Raw genomic sequence first — 23,559 nt, 5'->3', positions numbered from 1 at the left:
AAGCATCGTACATCTTTTAAAAAACAACTTTAAAAACAATAGTATTCCATAGAATAATTCTCCCATCATGCACGCTGACTGGCTCACTGGGCGTCAAGGACATGACGTATTTAAAAATGTAACCTAGAAAAGCCTCATCTTTCGTGGGCCATGGTGCGAGGCCTATTAGACCCCAGCAATTGCATTGCCCCAGAATTAGCTGAGCCAAGTCATGTTTCATTTTATTCAAATTAGTTGCAAATTGCCTGCGATAAACTTAAACTCATTCCATTTTTAAATGCAGGCCAGGCCAGCCGTTTCTCTGTTGAAGAAGCCTGGGAACTCTCCTCAAACAGGACGATATTAGTGACAACTATGAACTGTTAGCATAACACTGCTCCATATAGAATATTTGTGAGGTTTTCACTTAGTATGAGAGAAAACACTGGAGTAACCAGTTCCAGCTCCAAAGCATGCATTGTTACAGTTTTGATAGTGAATGACTATCGAGACAGTCCAGCGAGCGCAACAAAAAATGATCAGGGGGCGGGCACATGACTTATGAGGAGAGTCTAGGAACTCTTATTTAGTCTGCCAGAGAAGAAGAAGAGAGATTGCATAGCTGTTTTCACTACAGAAGGATTTCCAAAAGAGGAGGAGCTCGCTGTTCCATGGTAGCAGATGACAAGAACAAGCGTAACTGGCGCCTCGCCCTCTCAAGTGTGCCAGTGGAGCGTCTAGTGGATTATTAGAAACATTATTTCACTAGGAGGTGGTCAAGCACTGAGATGGTAGTTAGGGGGAGAATCTCCATCCTTAGAGTTTTTAAGTGCCAGCTACAAAGCTCTGCTGGATATTTAGTTTGTTTCCGCTTGAGCAGGGTGACTAGATGACCTCCTGCAGGTCTCTTCCAACCCCTAATATTCTTTACTTGAAATCTTATTGATTTATATCCCGTAATCCTGAAGCCATTTTCACACATGCCTAACATTAGACATCCCAATGAGATACTCACATGTCCTAAAGTGCTCACATCCATAAGTATTTGCAAAATCAGGTGATTAATTATGTTCAAGAATTCTTGTATTTACTGTTGCATTTTATCATGTCTATTTTATCATTAGACTAATGTGGCCACGCCAACCATCTGACCATGTCTCATTATTCCTTGTATTCCCCCCATCTGCCTCACCATCTGTAGTCTCTTGCCTTATACTTAGATTGTAAAACTGGGTAGGAACCATCTTTTGTATCGTTTGTACAGCACCTAGCACAATGGATCCTGGTCCATGATGGGCTTCTGAGACACCAAAATAATAATTCAGCTGACTGTCTTAAAATCTACCTGCCTGAGATCTCTTTATATCACAAAGCTCTGCAAGTTACACCAGTATAAAATAAGATTTACACTTTAAAGCAATAATCAACAGTTACGTGGTTGTTGTTTTTTAAGAAAATTGACTTTCTTTTCTATGCCATGTTAAAATGACCCTTTCATAATATATTTTAAAATGATTTGAAAAGTAGGATATCGAATGCTGTAGGGTTGAAACAATGATGCCACCAGACCTTAGATCTAAAACTCACAGCCTTAAAATGAAAGCAATACTTTCTCATTCAGCTTTATCCTAGCCGGGTTTCTCAGTGAATCTTAAAGGACCCACACTCAGACGAAGCCTCTTTCATTTCAGAAGAGAATAAAATAAATTTGGAATCTTGGTTTATTCCATGAGATAAGACTCTGAAGTTATGTCCTCTGCTTAACAGATTATTGTCATAGTCCGACAATGTTCTCGCTTGTGCCCACAAAATAGTGACAGACTGTGATTGAGCATCACTTGGTGCAACTTGCAAGGTGCCCAGGGCTTTCCAGATCCCTTGGTCAAATATGGCATTATGTCACCAAAGAGTGCTGTAAGTCTCAAGAAGAGCCAGTAGCCTCACTGTCGCATATCACTTGCAAAATATACACGTACAATATTGATGAATGTATATATCCATACTGAAAATTAGTTCTGAATTATCTGGATTAAGGTCAACCAGCGAGATGACAAACCTTGGACATATTCCTTTCAGCAGGCCAGAAACAGAAGCCTCATCTCTGGTCTACCATATGTATATGTAGTCTTACAATGATGCATATTTGCCACCCACAACCAGATACCAGTGGAAAGATTGTAAATCTACAAGAAAGAAAACAAACAGCGGGGTGTTCTGATTGTGACTAAAGACAAATGGCTGCTAGGGATACAAGGAAGCACACAGGATTGCCTGGAGATGCAAGCTCGACACCATTTGTTGTAGGAAAAGTGGTCACCATCAGCCTGCTGCAAATGTAAAGTTTTGGTGGCATGCTTCGAGCAGCTGTATCTAGTAACAAATCTAATTCTAGAATGCATGCTATGATTAACTTTTCGAAACCATTTTTCAATACTGTGTCTCATAACTCACTGATTAAGATCAGAAGGACCTTTATGATATTCTAGTCTACCCCTCCACCAAACGCAGCCCAGAATCCCACCCACCCACTCCTGTAAACAAACTAAACCTAGTCTGACTATTACAGTCCTTAAATCAGGTTTAAAGAACTCAAGGTTGCAGAGAATCCTCTAAGCAAGTGACTCGTGCCCCACGCTGCAGAAGTGAAAATCCCTCAGTGCCCGCTGCCCTTATCTGCCTAGGAAAATTCCTTCCCCACCCCAAATATGGCAGTCAGCTAAACCCTGAGCATGTGGGCAAAACCACCAGCCCAGACACCCAGAAAGAATTCTCTTAGTTAACTAGTACCCTCCACCCCATCTAACATCCCAATCACAGACCCATGGGCAACAATTTACCGCGAAGTAGTCAAAGATCTATTAATTGCCAAAATTAGCTATCCATTCATACTATCCCCCTCCATAAACTTATCAAGCTTAGTCCTGAAGCCAATTTGTTTCCCCACTGCCCCCTGGAAGCTGTTCCCAGAACTTCACTCTCTATGGTTAAAACTATCTTTTTTAATTTTTTTTCAAGTAATTCCCGATGAGCCAGTAATATCCATTTTCTTTGTCCATATGCGTACTCCCTCCCTTGTATTATCCCTCTGATATATTATAGAGAGCATCATGTCTCCCCTCAGCCTTCTCTTTTTAGGCTAAACAACCCAGCTCTTAGTCTCCTTCATAAGACAAATTTCCATTCCTTGATCATCCTATAGCCCTTCTTCTTACGATTGCAGTTTGATATTCATCCTTCTTTAAACATGGAGACCAGAACTGCACCACAATATTCCAGATGAGTCCCACCACCCTTCATATGCTACTAACACATCCTTATCTCTAGTGGAAATACCTCGCCTGATGCATCCCAAGACCACATAGTTTTTTCACCGCCATATCACATTGCGCTCATTAGTCATCCTGTATCACCAATACTCCGAGTCCTTCCCATTCTCTGTTACTTCCAACTTGAGATCCCCAGCTTATAACAGTTTTCAGAGCAACAGCCCGTGTTAGCTGTATCCGCAAAAAAACAGGAGTACTGTGCACCGTTAGAGACTAACAATTTATTTCAGCATGACTTCTGAACACAGCTCACTTCTTCAGATGCACAAATGCACACACAACAGCAGATATTTTACATAACAAGACATGAACAAGATGAAGCTATACTTTCTCTGTCTTGTTTCCATCGTGCATCTGAAGAAGTAGCTGAGCTCACGAAAGCTCATGCTGAAAATAAATTGTTATCTCTAGGTCCACAAGACTCTTGTCTTTCACTTATACAAAATTCTTTATTAACCTCTTAAAGTGCATGACCTTCATTTTCACTATTAAATTTCAACCTGATACTATACTCCAGTACAAGGTCATCCATATCATGTTCTCGTATTGGCACATAACCTTGTTAGCAATACCCCCCAGCTTCGCGTCATCCGCAAACTTTATTAGCACATTCTCACTTTTTGTGCCAAGGTCAGTAATAAAAAGATTAAATAAGATTTGTCCCAAAACTGATCCCTGAGGAACTCCGCTAGTAACCTCCCTCCAGCCTGACAGTTCACCTTTCAGTACGACACGTTGTAGTCTCTCCTTTAACCAGTTCCTTATCCACTTTTCAATTTTCATATGGATCCCCATCTTTTCCAATTTAACTAATAATAATGCTCCATGTGGAACCATATCAAATACTGAAACTGAGATAAATTAGATCCACTCAATACTTGAGATCCTGCTCAATATCTGTGAAGATCAGGTTGTTTTTATTTAGGTGCCCAAATGTGATACCTAAGCATGAAAATATTGGGCTCGGTGAATGCTCAAGGAGATTCAGTTAATTAGTTGCGAAGTTGGTAATAGAATCCAGGAATCCTGGCTCTGAGCCTTATGCTCTGGCCATGCTACCTCCAAGGCTTTTATGGGAAAAAGACGCTAAATTCCCACTATAGCACAGGGAATGCTCAATGAACTTTTGGCTATTGTTGGTGTCTTTCACAAACTTAAATTATTTAAATGAATTTGTTTTTGTTAGTTGGGTCCAATGATATATCAGGATTTATGAGCTTGTGATGGAATACACCTCTGTCTTCACACCCTACACACTATAGTAATAGTCTTTGTACAAGGTATGCCTTGTGAGGTATAATTTGAAAACTCATCACTTGCTGATCAATAATAGCATGGTAAAGTCCATATAGCCACATTATATGTAAAATTAAGAATATAAGCTGAAATCATGACTGAAATAGGTTTCCCAGATAAGCCTAGAGATTGATTATACCAGTTTCCCAAAGACAAAGAGCAAGCTGATGCCCCAGCCAGGTCTTAGCAAAGCTGATGGGCCCTTCCCCACCAAGTGATCATTCTTTGGCAAGAAAGAGGACAGGGACAAAGAGATCTGCATCTCAGCAAAAAACAGTCTGGTCTCATGTCTCCTGGTTCTCAGCTGGAAATGCTTTTCAAAGAGGGGTTAAAAAACTATAAAAAGGAGAGGCAAACACCCCAAGACATCCCTGTCTGTCTCTGGCAACAAAGGAAAACAGCCATTGGACTTTGTGGGGAGGGGTCCTGATCTGGAGCGTTTTAACCTTGCTGGAAGCATGTGGTGAGAAACTTTGCTTGAATCTGATCTAGATTGTTCAGTTAGGCACTAAAAAGCATTTTATCTTTGTTCTTCTTGTAACCATTTCTGACTCTTATGCCTCATTGCTTGTACTCACTTAAAATCTCTCTGTCATGAATAAACTTGTTTTAGTGTTTTATCGAATCCAGCACTGGCAGTTGAAGTGTCTGGGTAACTGTTTCAGGTAATAACTGTTGTGTGTTATTCTCTTCATGGAATAACAGACTTCATATATTTGGACTGTCCAGGAGGGGGCTGGGCAGTATAAGACATACATTTAAGGGGGAAAATCCGGGACTGGGAGTGTATTGAGGTCACCCTGTAGTATGACCAAGGCTGTTGATGTGCAGTTACACAAACACATCCTGGAGTGATCTGCATGCTGGTGGCCATTTGTGAGCAATCCAGGTCGGGGGCTACAGCAGCAAGGCATTGCAAGGCACCCAAAGTTATAGGGCAGGGGTGACACAGCCCCGCACTGGTCTGGGTTCCACTCTGGTATGTCACAGAGCCTTATCCCAGATATGCAGCTATGTTAGGTCTGATTCAAAGCTCCTTAAAACCCCCAGTGATTTTAATGGATTTTAGATCAGGCCCTCTATGCTGGAGCCATTTTGGTAGGAGATTCTGCCTCAATACTTTGCAATGTGCGTTGGTGTCATCTTTCACTGCTGTGTCTGTTGAATGCTGTTTTTTCTGCTCTTTGTAATTTGAGGCAAGGTTTTCAGGTTGTTTTAAACACAGGAATCACAGTATTTAATCAAAGGCCATTGCCATTCTCAAAAATAAAAGTCAAGTGGTTGGAAGTGCTACTGCAGCTCACTACACAAGAGAAACCTTTTCAGATATCACAGGAGCCTTTGAGGCATAAAAAAATCTGCCCTTTAAAAACTGCTCTGGACCCAATGGGCAACCCGGATCCATGCCCTTTTTACACCTGTCTTGATGACATTTGTCTCATGAGAGATTCTGCACTGTGTTTGAACTTTATATGCACTCCCACTGATCAAGAGACACTGTCAACCAAGGAGAAAGCCTTGCACTACAGGAAAGACAGATGCTGTTTCATCTTCCAGGAGCATGGAAGTAAATTAATCCCTGATATAACTCTATTCACTTCAGTGGGGTTACAGCAGAGAGAATTTTACCCTCATGCATTGGCCAATTCATTACCATCCCAGTGTTTGTTTGTTTTAGCCATATATTTTCCAGGGCACTGAAAACTGCAATATTTGTTTTGCAAATGATTGTGTCTCTTGGATAAATTGATTTCTCTGTGTCAGGTGGTTGTGTAGATGATGCATTGAGGAAGTCATGTTAATATTTTTGTTCTCAGTGACATCTGGAAGTTTATGTTGCACTCGGCTGCTTTTCTTTTTGTGCAATTTTTATCAAAAGATACTGAATGTATATTTATGAGCTTGTGCCTTGAAGCAAGCCTCTGTTATTTGACATACAGAGTCATAGTCATCCCTGATGAAACTCCATCAAAGCCAGGAATTACAGCAGGAATGAATTAGGCCCACAGACTATTATCTAAGTATATTAATTGCAAAAATCTACATACATACAGTGTTCAAGTGTGAGTAAAATATGCCCAATCACATACTTACTAAATATGTGATGGTCTTTAATCGTAGAGATGGGCCTGATCTAGATGCAAATTCCCTTAAACTTTGGGAAAGTCCATGTACAGATTTAAGCTTTGGACTGTGTGGTGCAACCTCTACTCATAGGAGAAGTCCCGATTCACATGAGGAAACACTGTGGTGTTAGTTTTGTGATACAAGTTCTTTTCGCATAAGCTGTGGCAAGCCATAAGAAGTTTGTTCTCTGCCTTTATTTCTCTAATGTCTTGGTGCAAAATTGCTCTGGGGAACAACACATCAGAGTTTGGGCTGAGATTTCAGGAAGCAGGGTTTGCCAGCATACCATTTGTGACCATCTCTGTTCAAGGACCAGTGTATATTGTGTAAATAAGCCAGTGTGAATAAAGCATTCACGATCTGGTCCTTACCATATAAAATCTCAACACATATAGGGAGCTGGAACTGGATCCCAGATCCTTCCTTCAAGACGGTATATTTCTTTTCCCAGCCCTTGTCTCTACTTCCTTAGTGAAAGCAGGTGTAGGGATCACTGCTGTGGTGATATGCAAATAAGACAGACCCAGGGAGCTGAGAGGCAGCATCCTAGCAGAGGTCACACTGGGGCACAGCACCAGGTACAGTAAGAGACATCTCTTCTCCGCCTTCTTCTCCAGGAGTCCAGTTGCAGGAAGGGAGCGGAGGGCGTGGACTCCAAAAGTGGGGGAGAGGGAAAGGAGCAATAAAGGCAACTTTCTGTTGTCATTGGGTGAGCCAGATAGGGAATGGAGATTAAAAGCTTTCCATGTGCTCCCCATTCTCTGTTCCCTCCTCTCTGGTTCCTGCTCCTCCCTTCCAGCAGCAGCAGGTGGCCAATGGCTGGTTCTCTCCCAAGCCCCAATCAACAGTAGGTTGCTGTCTCCTTACTTTGCCTCTACCCACTCTTGACCCTTAGAGAAAAGATCGGGGGGCAGGGAGGAGGGAGATTCTTTTACCTGGGAGTATGGGTTCTCGTAAAATGATGCTCCTTCAAGACCTGGTCTGAATACAGAACTTGCAGTGGTTTACCTTAAATCAGTTTGAAAACTGATTTAGTTAAACTGGTGCAAGTCTGCGTGAAGACACACTTAATTCAGTTTAAGAGTGGTTCACTGCCAATTAATCCATTTTTTTTTAAACTTGGTTAAGAGAAATAAAAATAAGTGTCTAAACCAAAGATCATACCAACATCACCAAACTGCTTTATAAAACCATGTAAGCCCGCCGGTTCGGGCCTCGTCCCCCTCAGGTGCGGCGGGGAGGCAGAGCTCCTCCTTCTAGGCAGCGGGACGGGTTCCACTCTGGTTCTGTACTCGAGGGTCAAGCAAATAAGGTCTATGGGCCCTGGCCCTTAGGCAGGGCGGGGCACCAAACAGTTCAGGCTCAGCTCCTGGTCACAGGGCTGAGCAAACAAAGTTCAAAGGCCCTGGCCCTTAGGCAGGGCGGGACACCACACAGTTCAGGCTCTGGCCCATTGGGGCAGGGCAGAGCGGTAGCAAGTCTATAGGGGCCCCTGGCCTCAGGCAGCGCGGGCCACCACAGACTGTAGCACAGCTCAGGGTTCTGAGTGAAGGGGAATTCTGCCAGGTCGGTTACGGTGCAGGGGAAACAGGCCCACCCACTCCTCTGCGTTCCGCCGGGCCCTCTGGTAGCGGCGGTCGCCGCTAAGGCGGTCAGTGCGATCCGGACCGAAACACCTGACAGCGGCGATCACGTAGTGCTCCCACCGAAACAACTGCAGGGTGGTCAGTGGGATCCACCGAACACACTGACAGGTGGTCAGTGGGGATCCTGACCGAAACACACGGCCATAGGCTTGGGGCCTTCTGCGGCCTGACTGTAGTCAGCCGCCCCCGAGCTACTTCCAACTTCCCTCTCCCCCGGTACCTGTCCTCCGTCGGCACAGTCCGGCGGGTCCCAGACCATAGGTTCCTCGGAGAACTGGGGGGACGCAGGCTCTGGCAGCTCCTCCGGCCAGCGGGCGCAGGGTAGTTCAGGCTGAGGGTCCTCGGGATACCCGGCATGGGGCAGGTCCGGCCAGCGCTCCTCTGGATACTTGGCCCGAGGTAGGTCCGGCCAGCGCTCCTCTGGATACCGGGTCGGCGGCAGGGCTGACCAGCGCTCCTCTGGATAGTGAGCACAAGGCAAGCTGGGCCGAGCGGGAGCTCGGGCCTCCACGTCTGTACTCTTCAGCGTCCTGCGCTCAACTGAGCTCTGGGCCCTGGCTTTTATACTTCCTGTCCCGCCCCTTGACTTCTGGGGGGCGGGAACGGGCAATACTGGCTCCGCCCACGGAGGTGCCTGCCCTGGCTCTTCCCCCTCAGGTGCGGCGGGGAGCCAGGGCGCCTCCTTACAAACCACCTTTAGTTAAACTGGTTCCAGTTGGTTGTACGCACCCAAGTATTTAAAGTTGACCTGATGATGAATGATGAAGATAATGATGATGATGATGGTGATAATTAATAATAATACTGAGCTCTTACATAGCATTTTTCATCAGTAGATCTCAAAACACTTTACAAAGGAGATCAGTATCATTATCCCCATTTCACAGATGGGGAAACTGAGGCACAGAGCACTGAAGTGACTTACCCAAGATCACCTGTCAGGTCAGTGGCTAACCAAGGAATAGAGCCCAGGTCTCCTAAATCCCAGTCCAGTGCTGTGGTTTCTATTGCTTCTGTGTGATATATAAAGAAGTCATAAAAGTATTTTTATGAATATTTGTAAAGCATTTGTAGATTGTCTGAAGTAAGAGGCTATGGAAGTGTAAAGTATTACTGTTATGGAGGGAGTCACCAGATGGCACCATTCCACACAGCATGCAAGCAGTGTATATTCTTTGTATAAATGCTGTATTGTTGTTAGGGTTTTTTTTGACATAGCTTCTTTTAAAGGAAGCTGTTGCAAACAGCAAGAGAGTTTGTTCTCTGCCTTTATTTCTCTAAGTCCAGGCAATACTTGGTGCAGAGTTGCTTCCTGGGAACCAGGTATTGGTTTTGGCTGAAGATTTCAGAAAGTGGGGCTTTTCTTGCATGTCGTTTATGACTACCTTTGTTCATGGATTCCTGTATATTGTGTATATAAACTAGTTACAGTAAGGATAAACCCCCTCACCCTGTGTCATTGATTTTTCCTTCAACAGGAAACCAACCTAGAGGGTCCTGACCTCTGCTAACACTCGGCAGAGGGGCGATATCATTATCCCACAATGCACTTAAACATGCGTTATATTTTTAATTTTCTTATTCCTTTAAATTAACATTTTATAAGAGGAAAAGTTAAGGATGGCTATTGTTAAGCAGAGCTCACCTTGAGTAAAGAGTCCAAGTTCTTGACGTGGGGTATAAACTGACGGTTATAATACTGAGAAAGATGAGTGAGGTTCTCTTCATTTTTAGTCACGATGGGGATAAAGCTTTCCCCATAATGGCTTCTCCCAGCTGCTCCAAGTCCGTGTGGGTTTGGGCACTGGAACTGAAGACGGGCAGCCTTTCTCCTGCCTTCTCAGTCACCCTTCTGCTGGCATCCAGGCAGTGTGGAGAAGGAAACTGTCTGATTCAGATGTGGAGAGGGCTACAGCCGGATCTAAGGAAAGGAGTAGATTGGGACAGAGTCTGGCGAGACTTGGACTGAAGAGCGAGGGGAATTATGACTGAGACTGGCTGGGTGGTTTTACGGGAGACCTCAAAGATACCTCACCTCCTAGTAAGATGTGTCTCCTACCATAAGCATTGACTCCATAGCTGCTCCAGGGCCCAGGTGCCCAAGGAAAAAAAAAATAGGGGTGCTCAGCACCCACCAGCCACAGCTGTTTGGCAGGGCTGCTGATCAGCTGTTCAGCAGCTGGTGGGAGGCGCTTGGGGGAGGGCAGAGAGCAGTGAGCGGCAGGCAGGCCGGGGCCTCAGGGGAGGTGGTGGGGGTGAGGGTGGGGGAGGGAGCGGGAAGAAGTGGAGCGAGTGCGGGGCCTCTGGGGAGGGGGGCGGAGTAGGGACAGGACCTCAAGGCAGAGTGCAGACATGCCAAACCTCTGAAAAAATGAAGAAATTGTGCTTGGTTTTGGCTTAATTGGTTTGTGAGTTGCTTGTTGGAAAGTTTTTGGCTTGTTGGTTGTTTGGCTTGTAGCTTTGTGCTTGGTGCTTCTCTTTTTTCTGATCAGCTCCCAGCACACGGGGCAAGGGTGGGGGGAAAGTGGGGGAAGGGCGGGAGAGAGTCAGGGGTGCACAGCAGGTCCACCACAGTCTCAGACTGCACGCCAGGGGATCTAGTCACATAGAGTGTTGGGGTTCTTAGGGACTGGCTTGTTTTGGCCTTGTTTTGAGGTGGGATTAGCTTGATTTCTGGCTTATTGTGAAAGTCGGGGTGTTTATTTACTGCATGAAAGTTGGCAACTGTGGCGGAGTGGGTATGGAGCACACACTGGGAAAAATAGAAGTCAGCGCCTGTATCTCCTATGTCACATTTTCCTACCCCTATTTTCTTCAGTGTTTCTGGCCTTGATGGACTAATTGTGAGGGAACCGAGTGATTGTCCTCCCACAGAAGCCTAGGTTCTCTGACTCTGGTCTCATTCCTCCACAGAAATGATCTAGCCACCGGTTTCTTTGTTTGGGTTTAGAGGGAATAACTATGGAATTGCTTTACTTGTTTTCATTTCATTGTGGAAGACAAAGAAGTTTAGAGGCAGGAATGTTGGGAAAATAATTTTGACCGAGACGATATTAGAGCCTGATTCATAACTGCATGACTGCAGATTAACACCAGTGTAACTCCACTGATTTTTAATGGACTTGATTCTTATTTACACTAAGTCACTTTACATCACTGTGGCAGAATAAAGAGGTCTTTAAGCGGGCACAAATTACATTTAAATCTAGTTCAAGGGCCCCTTCTTGCTTGCATGGTGGTCTTGGCATAAATGAGAATCAGGCCCATTCTGTTGCATCCTCTCAGGTACACATCCTGATACGTCTAAATATCTTTTCCATTAACAGAGAATGGCCAGGTGTACGTCCAAAAGAAGCCCACCATGTACCCACCCTGGAACAGCACATTCGATGCCCATATCAACAAGGGTAGGGTCATGCACATTGTTGTGAAGGACAAAAGTGCAGAAATGGTTTCAGAAACCACGGTCGAACTCAACGTACTGGCGGACAGGTGCAAGAAGACCAATGGGAAGATAGAAATATGGGTAAGCGCGTTGGGTTCTTAACACCACTGATGGCTTGTTAGAGATAACTGTTATGGAATAAGGGGAGGCGCTAGGTGCATACCAGATTGCAAATGGAACTGATATGCCAATAAAAATTGTCTGCCATCCAAGAAGCACATGTGGAGTCATCTTGTGTATTGCTTGACGGAAAGCAGTCTATGAACATCAAAAAGAGCAACCTAATGCTTTCATATTAACTGTTGCTGCTATGTTAAAGCATATACTTTATATTAGCAAGGATTCTGGTTCCTATAAGTCATGCAGACAAAATAGCTTTGATTAGCTAATCCTTTGGGGGCAGATAGTAATATGAGTGGCTGCATATGAATTATTTTATGTGCCCTAGAGAAATGCTCTTAAAATTTAATCTTTCTAATATCAATGAACTGATTCCCCGCTGTATCACTTCAGTGTTATATCACTGCATCAGCGGTGTAAATCTGAAGTAACACAGTGATGAAACGGGCTTGAAGTATTAATTACATGGCATGATAATCCCAGCAGGTAGGCTGCAGGTAATACTGTTTAGTATTTTTGTGATTGTCGTGCTCTTAATAGGGACATGATGTTTGGAGAAATGTTAAATTACTTGAATCGCAGGTAGTTTTTCCTGTCAGCTTTCAGGCTAACTTGCAGAGATACCGACTGTCTGGTTTCCCGAAGGGTGCTCACCCCCACTCTGCCCCAGGCCCTGCCCCCTCTCCACCCTTCTGCCAAGGCCCTACCCCTCCCCTGTCCCCTCCTACATTGTTCCACTCCTGCCCCCGAGTGCACCCTGCCCTCACTCTGCCTCTTCATGCCCCTGCTCCTTCTGCCCCCTCCCCAGCTCCTCCTGCCCGCTGCAGAACAGCTGATCCTTGGCTGATGGGAGGCACTGGGGAGAGAGGGAGGAGCTGATTGGTGGGACAAGCCAGTGGGTGCTAAGCACCCACTATTTTTTTTCCGTGGGTGTTCCATCCCCGGAGCACTCACAGCGTTGGCATCTATGCTAACTTGTAAGATTTACCCATAGGGTGAAATTTTCAAAAGCACCTAATTTCTATTTTAAAAACAGTTTGGGTACTTCAGAGCCTACGAGTATATAGAGTCTAAGGCCTGGTCTACACGATGGGGTTAAGTCAAATTTAGCCATGTTAGGTCGATTTAAAAACGAATGTGTCCACACAACCAACCCCGTTCTGTCAACCTAAAAGGCTCTTAAAATTGACTTCTGTACTCCTCCTCGGCAGGGAGAGTAGCACTAAAATCAACTTTGCTGGGTCGAATTTGGGGTAGTGAGGATGCAAATCTACGGTGTCGGCCTCCAGGAGCTATCCCAGAATGCTCCATTGTGACCACTCTGGATAGCACTTTGAATTCCAATGCAGTAGCCAGGTACACAGGAAAAGCTCCGGGAACTTTTGAATTTCATTTCCTGTTTGGTCAGTGTATGTCTGCACACAAAGAAAAACCTGCAGCTTGCCCATGCCAGCCAACTTGGGTTTGTGAGGCTCAGACAGTGGAGCTGATTCATTGCTGTGTAGGCTTCTCAGAGTGTTTTTTTTTTAAGCAGAAATCCTTCAAAAACAAAATGAAACATTTCATGTTGGGTCGAATCAAACTTTCATTGAGATTTTTTTACTTTTTCTAATTGCCGAAAAATTTCATTGTTGTCCAACCTGAAACAATTAAAAAAAAAAAAAAACTTTTTGATTCAGCCAGCAAGCCAAAAATATCAATAGGAATCTAACTCCCATTAAAGCCTATGGGAGCTAGATACTTACAGCCAAATTTGCAAAAGTGCTTAGCACTCAGCAACTGCCACTGGGAATGATATGTTCTCTTGATGGAAGCTTGTGGATACAAAGCTCTTTTGGCAGCCCTATTTATTATTTTATCCATACTTACGTATGTTCTAGCATGCTGTTCCCAAGCCTCTGATGAGAAGCAGCATAGTCCTATAACTGTCTCTCTCTCCTCCCACAGCCCTTCTATACACTTTGTTCTCTGGTCGTACTTTGTTGTCCAGTAGTTACTGTGTCTAATAATGAACAAACCGAAAGCAAGCATTTATTGCCATTTATTGAACTCTGTGTGGAAATTCATTTTTTTTCTTGCCAGCTGAGATTATTGCTAGACTTTAGCTTTGAGTTCACTCAAGCATCTAAGATGATTGCCATTAAGCAGTATTGCTGTCTAACATCTACACGTTTTCTTTCTCCTTGTCTCAACCAGCTAGACTTGAAACCTCAAGGGAGAATGCTAATGAATGCAAGATACTTCCTGGAAATGAGTGGCAAGTGACACTATTTATTGATTAATTGATTCAATTTCTGGTTACGTGGGGCAGACAAGTCACCTTCAGATAAACACCTACCATTTAAAATAATGCTCACTTCAATACTGATGATTCACCTGTAGACTTGTATTGAGAGTATTGCAATGGGTTGAATGTGGCTTCACTATGAAGAGTGATTCATATAGCATTGCAGGGTTCCATGCTTGCTGTCCCTCAGTTATTTGCATTCAACTTTGCTAGCTTTACCAGTAAAAAAGTGGATTCTCTAACTGCCAGTCTTACATATGCATTCCCTTAAGCCAACTAGGGTAGATCCAGAAGGAAAAAGGACGTAATTCCAGATCCAGCTCCCATCCAGGACAGTGGAAAGACTCCCACTCATTTCAAAGGGTTGGACTGGCCCCGTATAGAGCTCCTAGCTGAGAAATGTATACGTTAAGAATATGTTGGTTTGGAGCAATCTCAACGTAAAGGCATGGCAACATGCATAAATGGCCATGTAAAACACATTTTCATCTTTTGACCTTAATGACAAAACCTCAACTTAGAAAGATCTTCCAATGAGACAATGAAAATAATTCATTAGGAAGAGTGTGAGTGTTGGTACTTTTCCTCATCAACTCCTACTTCTGATGGGTAGTAAGGCTTCTGCTGTCACGCTGTATCAGGTCTGCATTGAAACAGAAGTTTTAACCCATCATAGGGGCTAACCTTTAGAGAGGTTAGGTGTATAGTACATATCTGAATTGCATGTAGCAAAGTCTGAATCAATACTTCAGTGCAGGCTACTTCCTACAGAATACTTAGGTGAATTTTTGCACAATCCACTATGCGGATATTATTCTGTTCAGCAAGGGTTGGGTTTTTTTCCTCGCAAACCTTGCAGAATCACGCTAACTGGGAATTTAACTGTGTATTTTCATGAACACAGAACACAGGAAAGCAGTACTGGCCTGGTAGAATGACAGGGAATATGCAAAAACAATCTTTCAGCAAATTATATATATAATTCTAACTACTTTTTTCAGGACAACAATTCTACGTAAATTGAAAATCTTACACCTGAGCACTCATGTCAAGAGTTGAAAGGTCTTTATTTTTGAAATCAGCTTCATTTATATTTACCCCGTGGCCCTGATCTAACTCCCATAGTTGGATCAAGCCCTACATTTTTGTAGTATTACAGATTGTACTTTGTGCAAAGAAACTGCATCTGAAAGAGCACCCAGTGAGTTTTAAAAAAACATGCCTCAAAAATACTTCCTCTTGTTTATGCAACACTTTTCATCACTTAGTATTGTGGCAAATTGCCGGTATTGTTCTCTGGGTCTCGCGCTTTCTCTTCTCTGGGGTAGGTTCAAGGCGATATTGCTTGCCTCTGAACCAGTTCTTAATCACTCCCCTAGTGTCCTTGGAGGAGGGGAGTGGAGAGGGAGGGACCTGGGCCCGCCCTCTACTCCAGGTCCCAACCCAGGGGCCCTGGGGTTGTGGTGAACCACTTGACTAGCGGTTTCTTCCCCTGGGTTACTTCCCTCTCATACCCGTCAGCTTGTGAAGGGCTTCTCGCCTCTCTTCTATACAAGCCTGGTGCCCCTTACCTAGGGTTTCTGTTGGGCTTCCCAATCCACCGCAGCACTCCTCCAAACCTTCTATTTCTCTCTGGACAAACTCTTCTCTTCTGCAATCTGCACTCTGCTCCAATCCAACCTTTCTCCTTCAACTACCACCCCCTGTCTGACTGAAGCAGGGGTTTATATCCCATGACTGGAGTCAGGTGCTCTAACTGGAGTCAGGTGCTCTAATTGGCCACAGCTGTTCTAGTTAATCTAAAGCAAACCTTCCTCCCTTGGCAGGGAATAAGGCCCCCTGCTAACACTCTTATGCTGCCCTCTGGCCATGCTGTATCACAGTATTTTAGCTGTTCGTTTCTCTTGAGATTTTGATTTAGATCAAGGTACCATCAGTGAGGTCAACAACATCCCAAAGAGATACTTGTGATTGTTTTCCAGGGACATTCTCTCCTTTACATCGAATCCAATGGCAGCACTTCCATACTGCTGGGGCATTAGTTCAATTCTGAATAGAGGAACGTGCACGACTTATTGACCCACACAAACCACTTCCTTTAAAGTCTAGGGTTTCCTTGGAAATCTCCCACCCAAATACTAACCAGACCCAGCCCTGCTTTGTTGGTGAAAGACAACAAGAGGAGAAGACAAGAGCTTGTCTGTATTGACACATTCTGCTTCTGCGGGTTATAGAGATCAGAAAGGGTTCAATGTCTTTTTATTTTAAGAAAATTATTTGCTGGAAACAATACATTAAATAACTCCTGTGCTCTGCATATTATGAATTCGCATTAGCAACAATTCATTGGTCCCTGTTGTCTTGTAACTCAGCATGTTAAGCCAATTCCAACCTTTGGAAACATATATTTAGAAGCACGGGGCTGTAGTTGGGGGGGGATTATCATGTAATGTTGCTTGCCACAGAATGAAATAGCCTTTTTCTAATAAAAAAGAGCATCACCCAAGATTCTAGAATTTAAATGTAAACATATATGGGAAACAAACACACTATTTAAAATATGGGTAGAGGTGGAAAGAAAGTCAGATAGGGCTCAAGGCATTGGCTGTAGGATCTAGAATTTTCTCCCTTAAGTCATCAGCTCAGCGCTAGTTCAGGTCAGTAGAAACCAAAATTCAGGGGTCCCAGGTGCAATAAGGTAGTCTCAGTCCATTTCCTAGTGGATAGTTTTACCGGCACAATTGACCTCGTTATCAAAAATAGCTAGCAATACCGAACACTGATTGAACAGACAAGGAAACTGAACTATTTTCTTGCCTATAGGTGTGCTCTACGGCTGAGTTACACTGGGGATGCAACATGAAGGACACCTACACTGTCATTGTATCAAACAGTTCAATCCACTTTATCATTAGAGTTGGGTCGGAAAAATCCCCATGCAACAGTATTTTGTCAGAACTTGCCAATTCATCAAAAATAAAATGTTTCACAGAGATGGTTCAGTTTCACCAAAGTTCCAATGGCAATGTTTTGTGACAGCTCACCCACCCAACTCCTTGGTAGCCTGTCTGCTGGGGACCTCAGGGCTTCCATGGTCCATGGCTTCAGGGACACATACGAGGCAAACTGCTTCAGAGTCACAGACTCCAGAGATTCAGGGGCCACCTGGTAGGCTGCTGGGGACCTCCTTGTTTCTAGGGTGCACAACTTCCAGACAGCCTACCAGCAGCCTACCCCAGAGCTGGGGATCTTTTTCAATGAGAATTTTGAAATTTTGGGGTTTCGTTCCCAGTTGGAACGAAATATAAAAATCCTCCCTGAAACAGAATGACCTTTTTCCGCCCAGCTCGGATTCTCATTGTGAATTTTGCCAGCTGTTCCCCCCACCTTTTTCCTCTCCTAGGTCATGCCCCCCATCATATGTTCACATTGTAAATGCTGAAAGGATCCTCTACCAGTAGTTTCAAAACAGCAAGTTGGTATTTAAACTGATTAACTGCTTATTTGGAGGACTTTCCCTTTCTGCTTTAAGGTGGTAGAATGAAAGCCCTCATAAAACAGACATAGGCACTCTGTCTGCTCCATTTCTAACCAGAGGATTCATGTGTAATCTCTTATAAGTTTTATACTAAGTATCTATGTGAGCAAGTTTGGTCTCACCTTAGTTGCTTCCACCAGCATAGTCACAGAAAGGAGGCTAGAGAGTAGGGCTGGGACTCAGAGCTCCTGGATTCTATTCTCCAGGGATGGCTCCAGGCCCCAGCACGCCAAGCACGTGCTTGGGGCGGCATGCCGTGGGGGGCGCTCTGCTGATCGCCAGGAGAGCGGCAGGCAGGCCGTCTTCAGCAGCATGCCTGTGGAGGGTCCGCTGGTCCTGCGGCTCCGGTGGACCTCCCGCAGGCGTGTCTGAGGAAGGTCCGCTGGTCCCGCGGCTCCACCAGCCACGGGACCAGCGGACCCACCACAGGCATGCCTGCGGGAGGTCCACTGGAGCCGCGGGACCGGCGGACCCTCCATAGGCACGCCACCGAAGACTGCCTGCCTGCCGCCCTCCCGGTGGCCAGCAGAGCACCCCCCTTGGCATGCCATCATGCTTGGGGTGGCGAAATGTCTAGAGCTGCATCTACTATTCTCGACTATACAGCCTCTGTCCTTCTGCAAGTCATTGAACTTCTCTGTGTCCCAGTTCCCCATCAGTCAAATGAGTGTAATACCTGCCTCACCAGGGTGGTATGTGGCTTCGTTTATTAATGCTTGTAAAGCACTCTGATGAGATTCTCCAGTAAAAGACAGCTCAGAACACAGAGTATAAATACATTATAAATACAGTGAGTGTATACACACACTGTCGTTATACTGTACTTACACTGTATATATCCACACATATAGACAATAACTGAATTTTGTAATGAACTTTTACGTCTCCTTTCTTCCCAGATGCTAAAGAGCTGATTAACTTCGAGACAGAGGGGTTTTTCTCCTTGCATCAGCGCCGGGGAGCCATCAAGCAAGCCAAAATTCACAACGTCAAATGTCACGAGTTCACTGCTACCTTTTTTCCGCAACCCACATTCTGTTCTGTCTGCCATGAGTTCGTCTGGTACATACAATGATTCAGTGTTTTCTCCACCTTTCATTCTCATTGTCCATCATGTTAACCGGCTGCCCTTCCATAAGCACTCTGTGGCTACAAATGAATGAGAGTTGGTGTGACGGGTTGGATCATAGAACCCCTCTTGGGATGCCAAGACTAATGTGCCAAGACTACCTCTGCTCCTGCTTCCCCTGCCAACTTGGGACCCCAGCACCCTGTCTTGCTGACCCAGACACACTTGTCTGCTCCAACACAGACCCAGGGTCTGAATTACTTGCCCCAAAGCTATAGGTTTACCTGAGAGCAGCTAATAGACATGTTCCTGTCTTTAACATTCAGATGCCCAACTCCCAATGGGGTCTAAACCCAAATAAATCCGTTCTACCCTGTATAAAGCTTATACAGGGTAAACTCATGAATTGTTCGCCCTGTATAACACTGATAAGAGAGGTATGCACAGGTGTTTGCTCCCCCAGGTATTAATACATACTCTGAGTTAATTAATAAGTAAAAAGTGATTTTATTAAATAGAGAAAGTAGGATTTAAGTGGTTCCAAGTAGTAACAGACAGAACAAAGTAAGTCACCAAGCAAAATAAAATAAAATGAGCAAATCTATGTCTAATCAAACTGAATACAGATCAGATCCTCACCAGTTCCAGAATGCTTCCTTTTACAGACTAATCTCCTTCTAGCCTGGGTCCAGCAATCACTCACACCCCCTGTAGTTACTGTCCTTTGTTCCAATTTCTTTCAAGTATCCTGGGGGTTGGAGAGGCTCCCTCTTTAGCCAGCTGAAGACCAAATGGAGGAGTCTCCCAGGGGTTTAAATAGACTTTTTGTTGTGGGTGAAGACCCTCTTCTCACTCCTATGCAAAGTCCAGCTCCAAGATGAAGTTTAGGAGTCACCTGGGCAAGTCACATGTTCATGCATGACTCTCAGTTTTTACAGGTAGCATCCATTGTTCACATGCTACCTTGAACATCCTCAAGTAGAATTCTTATGTGGATTGGAGCATTCCAAGATCCATTGTCTTTTAAGTGTTTCTTGATTAGGTACTTAATTTCAACATTCCTTTCTACAGGAACTGACCAAATGCTCTACTAAGGTTATTTAGAAATCAAGCCAGTACACAGCCAACATTCATAACATTCATAACTTCAAATACAAAAATGATACATGCATGCAAATAGGATTAATACATTCAGTAGATCATAACCTTTGCGATATGTTACATGGCATATGTAGCAGAAAACACATTCTAATAATATTTCCATAAAGCCTTATGGGAGGTACCATCACAGTTGGTGCAAGTGAGGTGCTTTCCCTGGATCACAGCCCAGTGCAATTCAGCATGTACATGTGTAGGCAGATGTCCCCAGGTACATCTGTTACACACTAGACACTAATCATCATCTCAGGAGAACCTATTCCTCCAAACATCAGTGAAGAATTATTACTGCTCACCGTTAAGACGCCTGACCCCACAACTCTCACTCCCGTACTTGACTCCAATGGGCCTTTTCGGTGAGAGTTTGTCTGAGCAGGGCCCAATCCAGCACCTATTTAAGTCAGTCAGGCACAAATCCCCAAAGGTATTTAGCCTCTCAACTTCCTTTGAAATCAATTGGAGTTAGGTGCCTAACTACCTCTGAAGATCTGGGTCTGAGAATCTTTCCATTGACTTTAATGGGAGTGTGATCGCCCTTGATGACCTCCTGAGTCCATTAGGACTGGAAACTGAGAAAAGGCCTCAGGTTTTGGGGCATTGGAACTATTTGAAGGAGTAAAGACCCCTCGTGTGAGTAAGTATCACGGTCTCAGGCCCTTTATCTGTTACATGTAGGTGTTACATGTTTCATTCCCAGGATATGACACACACAATTGTCATGTTTCTAATTGCATTTGCACCAGTGTGAACATTCACTCCTATCTTTTACTTTTTATGCAGTGACTAAAAGACACATGAGTTTCTAATAAACAGTTTGCCATTAACTGATGCAAAATTAAAAGTTGAAAAGTGCACAAAAATGGCTGTGAGGGCCGCAGGCAGTCATTCTAACTACTAGCTGAAGTGAATAAAGATACTTAAGCTAGATAAGCCCTATAGGAGCTAATAAAAATCAATGTGGTTTTATTCAATTTTCGTTGCATAAATACTGCTGACATTAGTGCTCTGAAAATTCAAAATTAACCAGCTTTGTGTTTATTCCAGGGGTCTTAACAAACAAGGCTACCAGTGCAGGCGTAAGAAGCTTTATTTTATTACTATCATTATTTATTCCATTGTGGTTTTTTAAATCGCATTTTTTCCTAATACTGTGACTTATCTGTTCTTTCAGAATGCAATGCTGCCATTCATAAGAAGTGTATTGATAAAGTAATAGCTAAGTGCACAGGATCAGCAATCAATAGCAGAGAAACAATGGTATGTGTCACATTTCGGCATAGGGATTTCATTCTGAGCTTTCTCATGCTGATGTAAATCAGGAGGAACTCCAGTGAAGTCACTAAAGTTACTGGTGTAGAATGGGTGTCATGGATCAGATTTGTGTCCTTTGCTTGCATTTTCCTGATCAGTCACACACAATCTCTTATTTGTGATGCACTCAAAATTAATAACTGAATTTGCAATATTTAAATCAAGACTGGATATCTTCCACTGGTCCTGCTTTGACCAGGCAGTTGGACTCGATGACCTCCTGAGGTCCCTTCCAACCCTAATATTCTATGATTCTGTGATTCCAAAAGTGATGTTATACCTCTAAGTTATGGGCATGAGGGAGATATTATTGGGTGAAGTTCATTGGTCTTTATGATGCAGGAGGTCAGACTCAATTATCATAATGGTCCCTTCTGGCCTTAAAATCGAGGAATTTACCATTTCAAGAGAGTATATATTATCCAAAGTTTGCAGATTGTTAATAGGAGATCTGTATGTTGACACATTTCCCTTTATAAGATTTTTATCTTGCTTTTTCACATCATTGTTCCAGGGAGCATTCGCCTACCCTGTTCCAAAATGAGAGTAAGCTGCCATTTCTGCCTTGATGTTAAGACTACATTTTTCTTAGTTAATTTCATCCCACAGCTCTGATTTACACCCATGTCGGGTGTTTACACTCTTCAAACACTTTAGGCTGTTATTCTCAAAGCTGACTAGTGGGTTTAGCCACACAGTTCCCGTTGACAAAGATGGGAGCTTTGTGGCAAAATCCCCTACTTGGCTTTGTAAATCTATAGACAATTTCCTCTGTTTGGTCAATCCCAATAACAAAGATGCAGCACTGGCATGGGTGTCACTTTTTTTCCTACCCTGTTTTCTATGTACAATATATTGCTTATTCCCAAGGATTTTTTTTCCCTGGGCATGGTAAAAACCCTGCCAACTAATAATAAGGCTGGCAAAGATCACTTGATGGGCAGCAGTATAAGCCCCCTAAAATAGATAGAATAATATGGATGATGAATACTGCTTTTTTTCAATTCAGCGCCAGTGTAGAGTGGGCAGTATTTTCATTGCTGTCCTTTTTTCTTGCAGTTCCACAAGGAGAGGTTTAAGATAGATATGCCTCACCGGTTTAAGGTCTACAACTATAAGAGCCCGACATTCTGTGAGCACTGTGGCACGCTTCTTTGGGGCCTGGCGAGGCAAGGGTTAAAGTGTGATGGTGAGTCCCGCTGCTCTGCAAATGTAGATGGAATGAGCCTTTGCAAGGCTGCTCTCCTGAGGAGCTGCAGTCCAAGGGTACGGCCAGACTATCCACCGGATCAGCGGGTAGCGATCGATCTATCGGGGATCGATATATCACGTCTCGTCTAGATGCAATCTATTGATCCCCGAACGCGCTCCCTTCGACTCTGGAACTCCACCAGGGCGAACGGCAGTAGCAGAGTTGATGGGAGAGCTGCAGCCGTCGATCCCGCGCTGTGAGGATGGGAGGTAAGTCAAAATAAGATACGTCGACTTCAGCTATGCCATTCCCATAGCTGAAGTTGCGTATCTTACATTGACTCCGCCCCCCAGTGTAGACCAGGCTTAGAGGCCAAATCCTATTTATGTTACACATGCAAATAGCTCCTTAATACTTGGGGGCAAGGGGACATACTTACGGCAGAGCCTGAGGATCCCCACACACACACACAGAGCAGGATCATTTTGGGGGATGCACAAGGATGCATGATCAGGGCCGGTGCAACCATTTAGGTGACCTAGGCGGTTGCCTAGGGCACTAGGATTTGGGGGGCGGCATTTTCTTCGGCAGTGACCGCAGCAACTGGATCTTCGGCTGCCCCGGTCACAGCTTGCATTTAGGGAGAGGGAGCTGGGGCAGGGGGCGCAGGGAGGGCCGCCTGCAGCAAGTTGGCAGGGGGCAGGGCGCAGGGGAACTCCCCACCCCAGCTCACCCCTGCCCTGCCTCCTCCCCGAGCACGCCGTGGCTGCTTCACTTCTCCCGCAACGGTGTGCTCAGGGAGGAGGCGGGGCAGGGGTGAGCTGTGGAGGGGGTGCCTCAGGGCAGAGGGTTGGAGGTGGGGAGCTGCCGCGGGGGGGCGCCTCAGGGCGGAGGTGGGGAGCTGCCACAGGGCGGGGGGCACCTCGGGGCAGGGGCTTGGGGGAGGGCGCAAGGTGGAAGTTTTACCTAGGGCATGAAACATCCTTGCAACGGCCCTGTGCATGATCTATATAGTTGAAGAGTGGAACCACATCTGTCCACAGGCTTAGGGAGGAAAATGCCCTC

At 44.6% G+C, this 23,559-nt stretch overlaps 1 protein-coding gene across 2 annotated transcripts in view; it reads left to right on the top strand.

Annotated features, from left to right (window-relative positions):
- PRKCQ (protein kinase C theta) overlaps positions 1-23,559 on the top strand; it is a 99,013-nt gene that overhangs the window by 30,436 nt on the left and 45,018 nt on the right. For both annotated transcript variants that reach the window (XM_032773572.2, XM_032773573.2), the window contains 6 exons: positions 11,701-11,900; positions 14,136-14,196; positions 18,664-18,826; positions 21,036-21,067; positions 21,163-21,248; positions 22,362-22,491. In XM_032773572.2, the coding sequence (XP_032629463.1) occupies positions 11,701-11,900; positions 14,136-14,196; positions 18,664-18,826; positions 21,036-21,067; positions 21,163-21,248; positions 22,362-22,491 (672 nt within the window). The remainder of the gene's footprint in view (positions 1-11,700; positions 11,901-14,135; positions 14,197-18,663; positions 18,827-21,035; positions 21,068-21,162; positions 21,249-22,361; positions 22,492-23,559) is intronic.

The sequence above is a fragment of the Chelonoidis abingdonii genome, chromosome 1, assembly GCF_003597395.2.
Source record: "Chelonoidis abingdonii isolate Lonesome George chromosome 1, CheloAbing_2.0, whole genome shotgun sequence".
NCBI classification, from domain to species: domain Eukaryota; kingdom Metazoa; phylum Chordata; order Testudines; family Testudinidae; genus Chelonoidis; species Chelonoidis abingdonii.
Note: the sequence above shows the minus strand (reverse complement) of the source record. Positions and strands in the feature narration are given on the sequence as shown.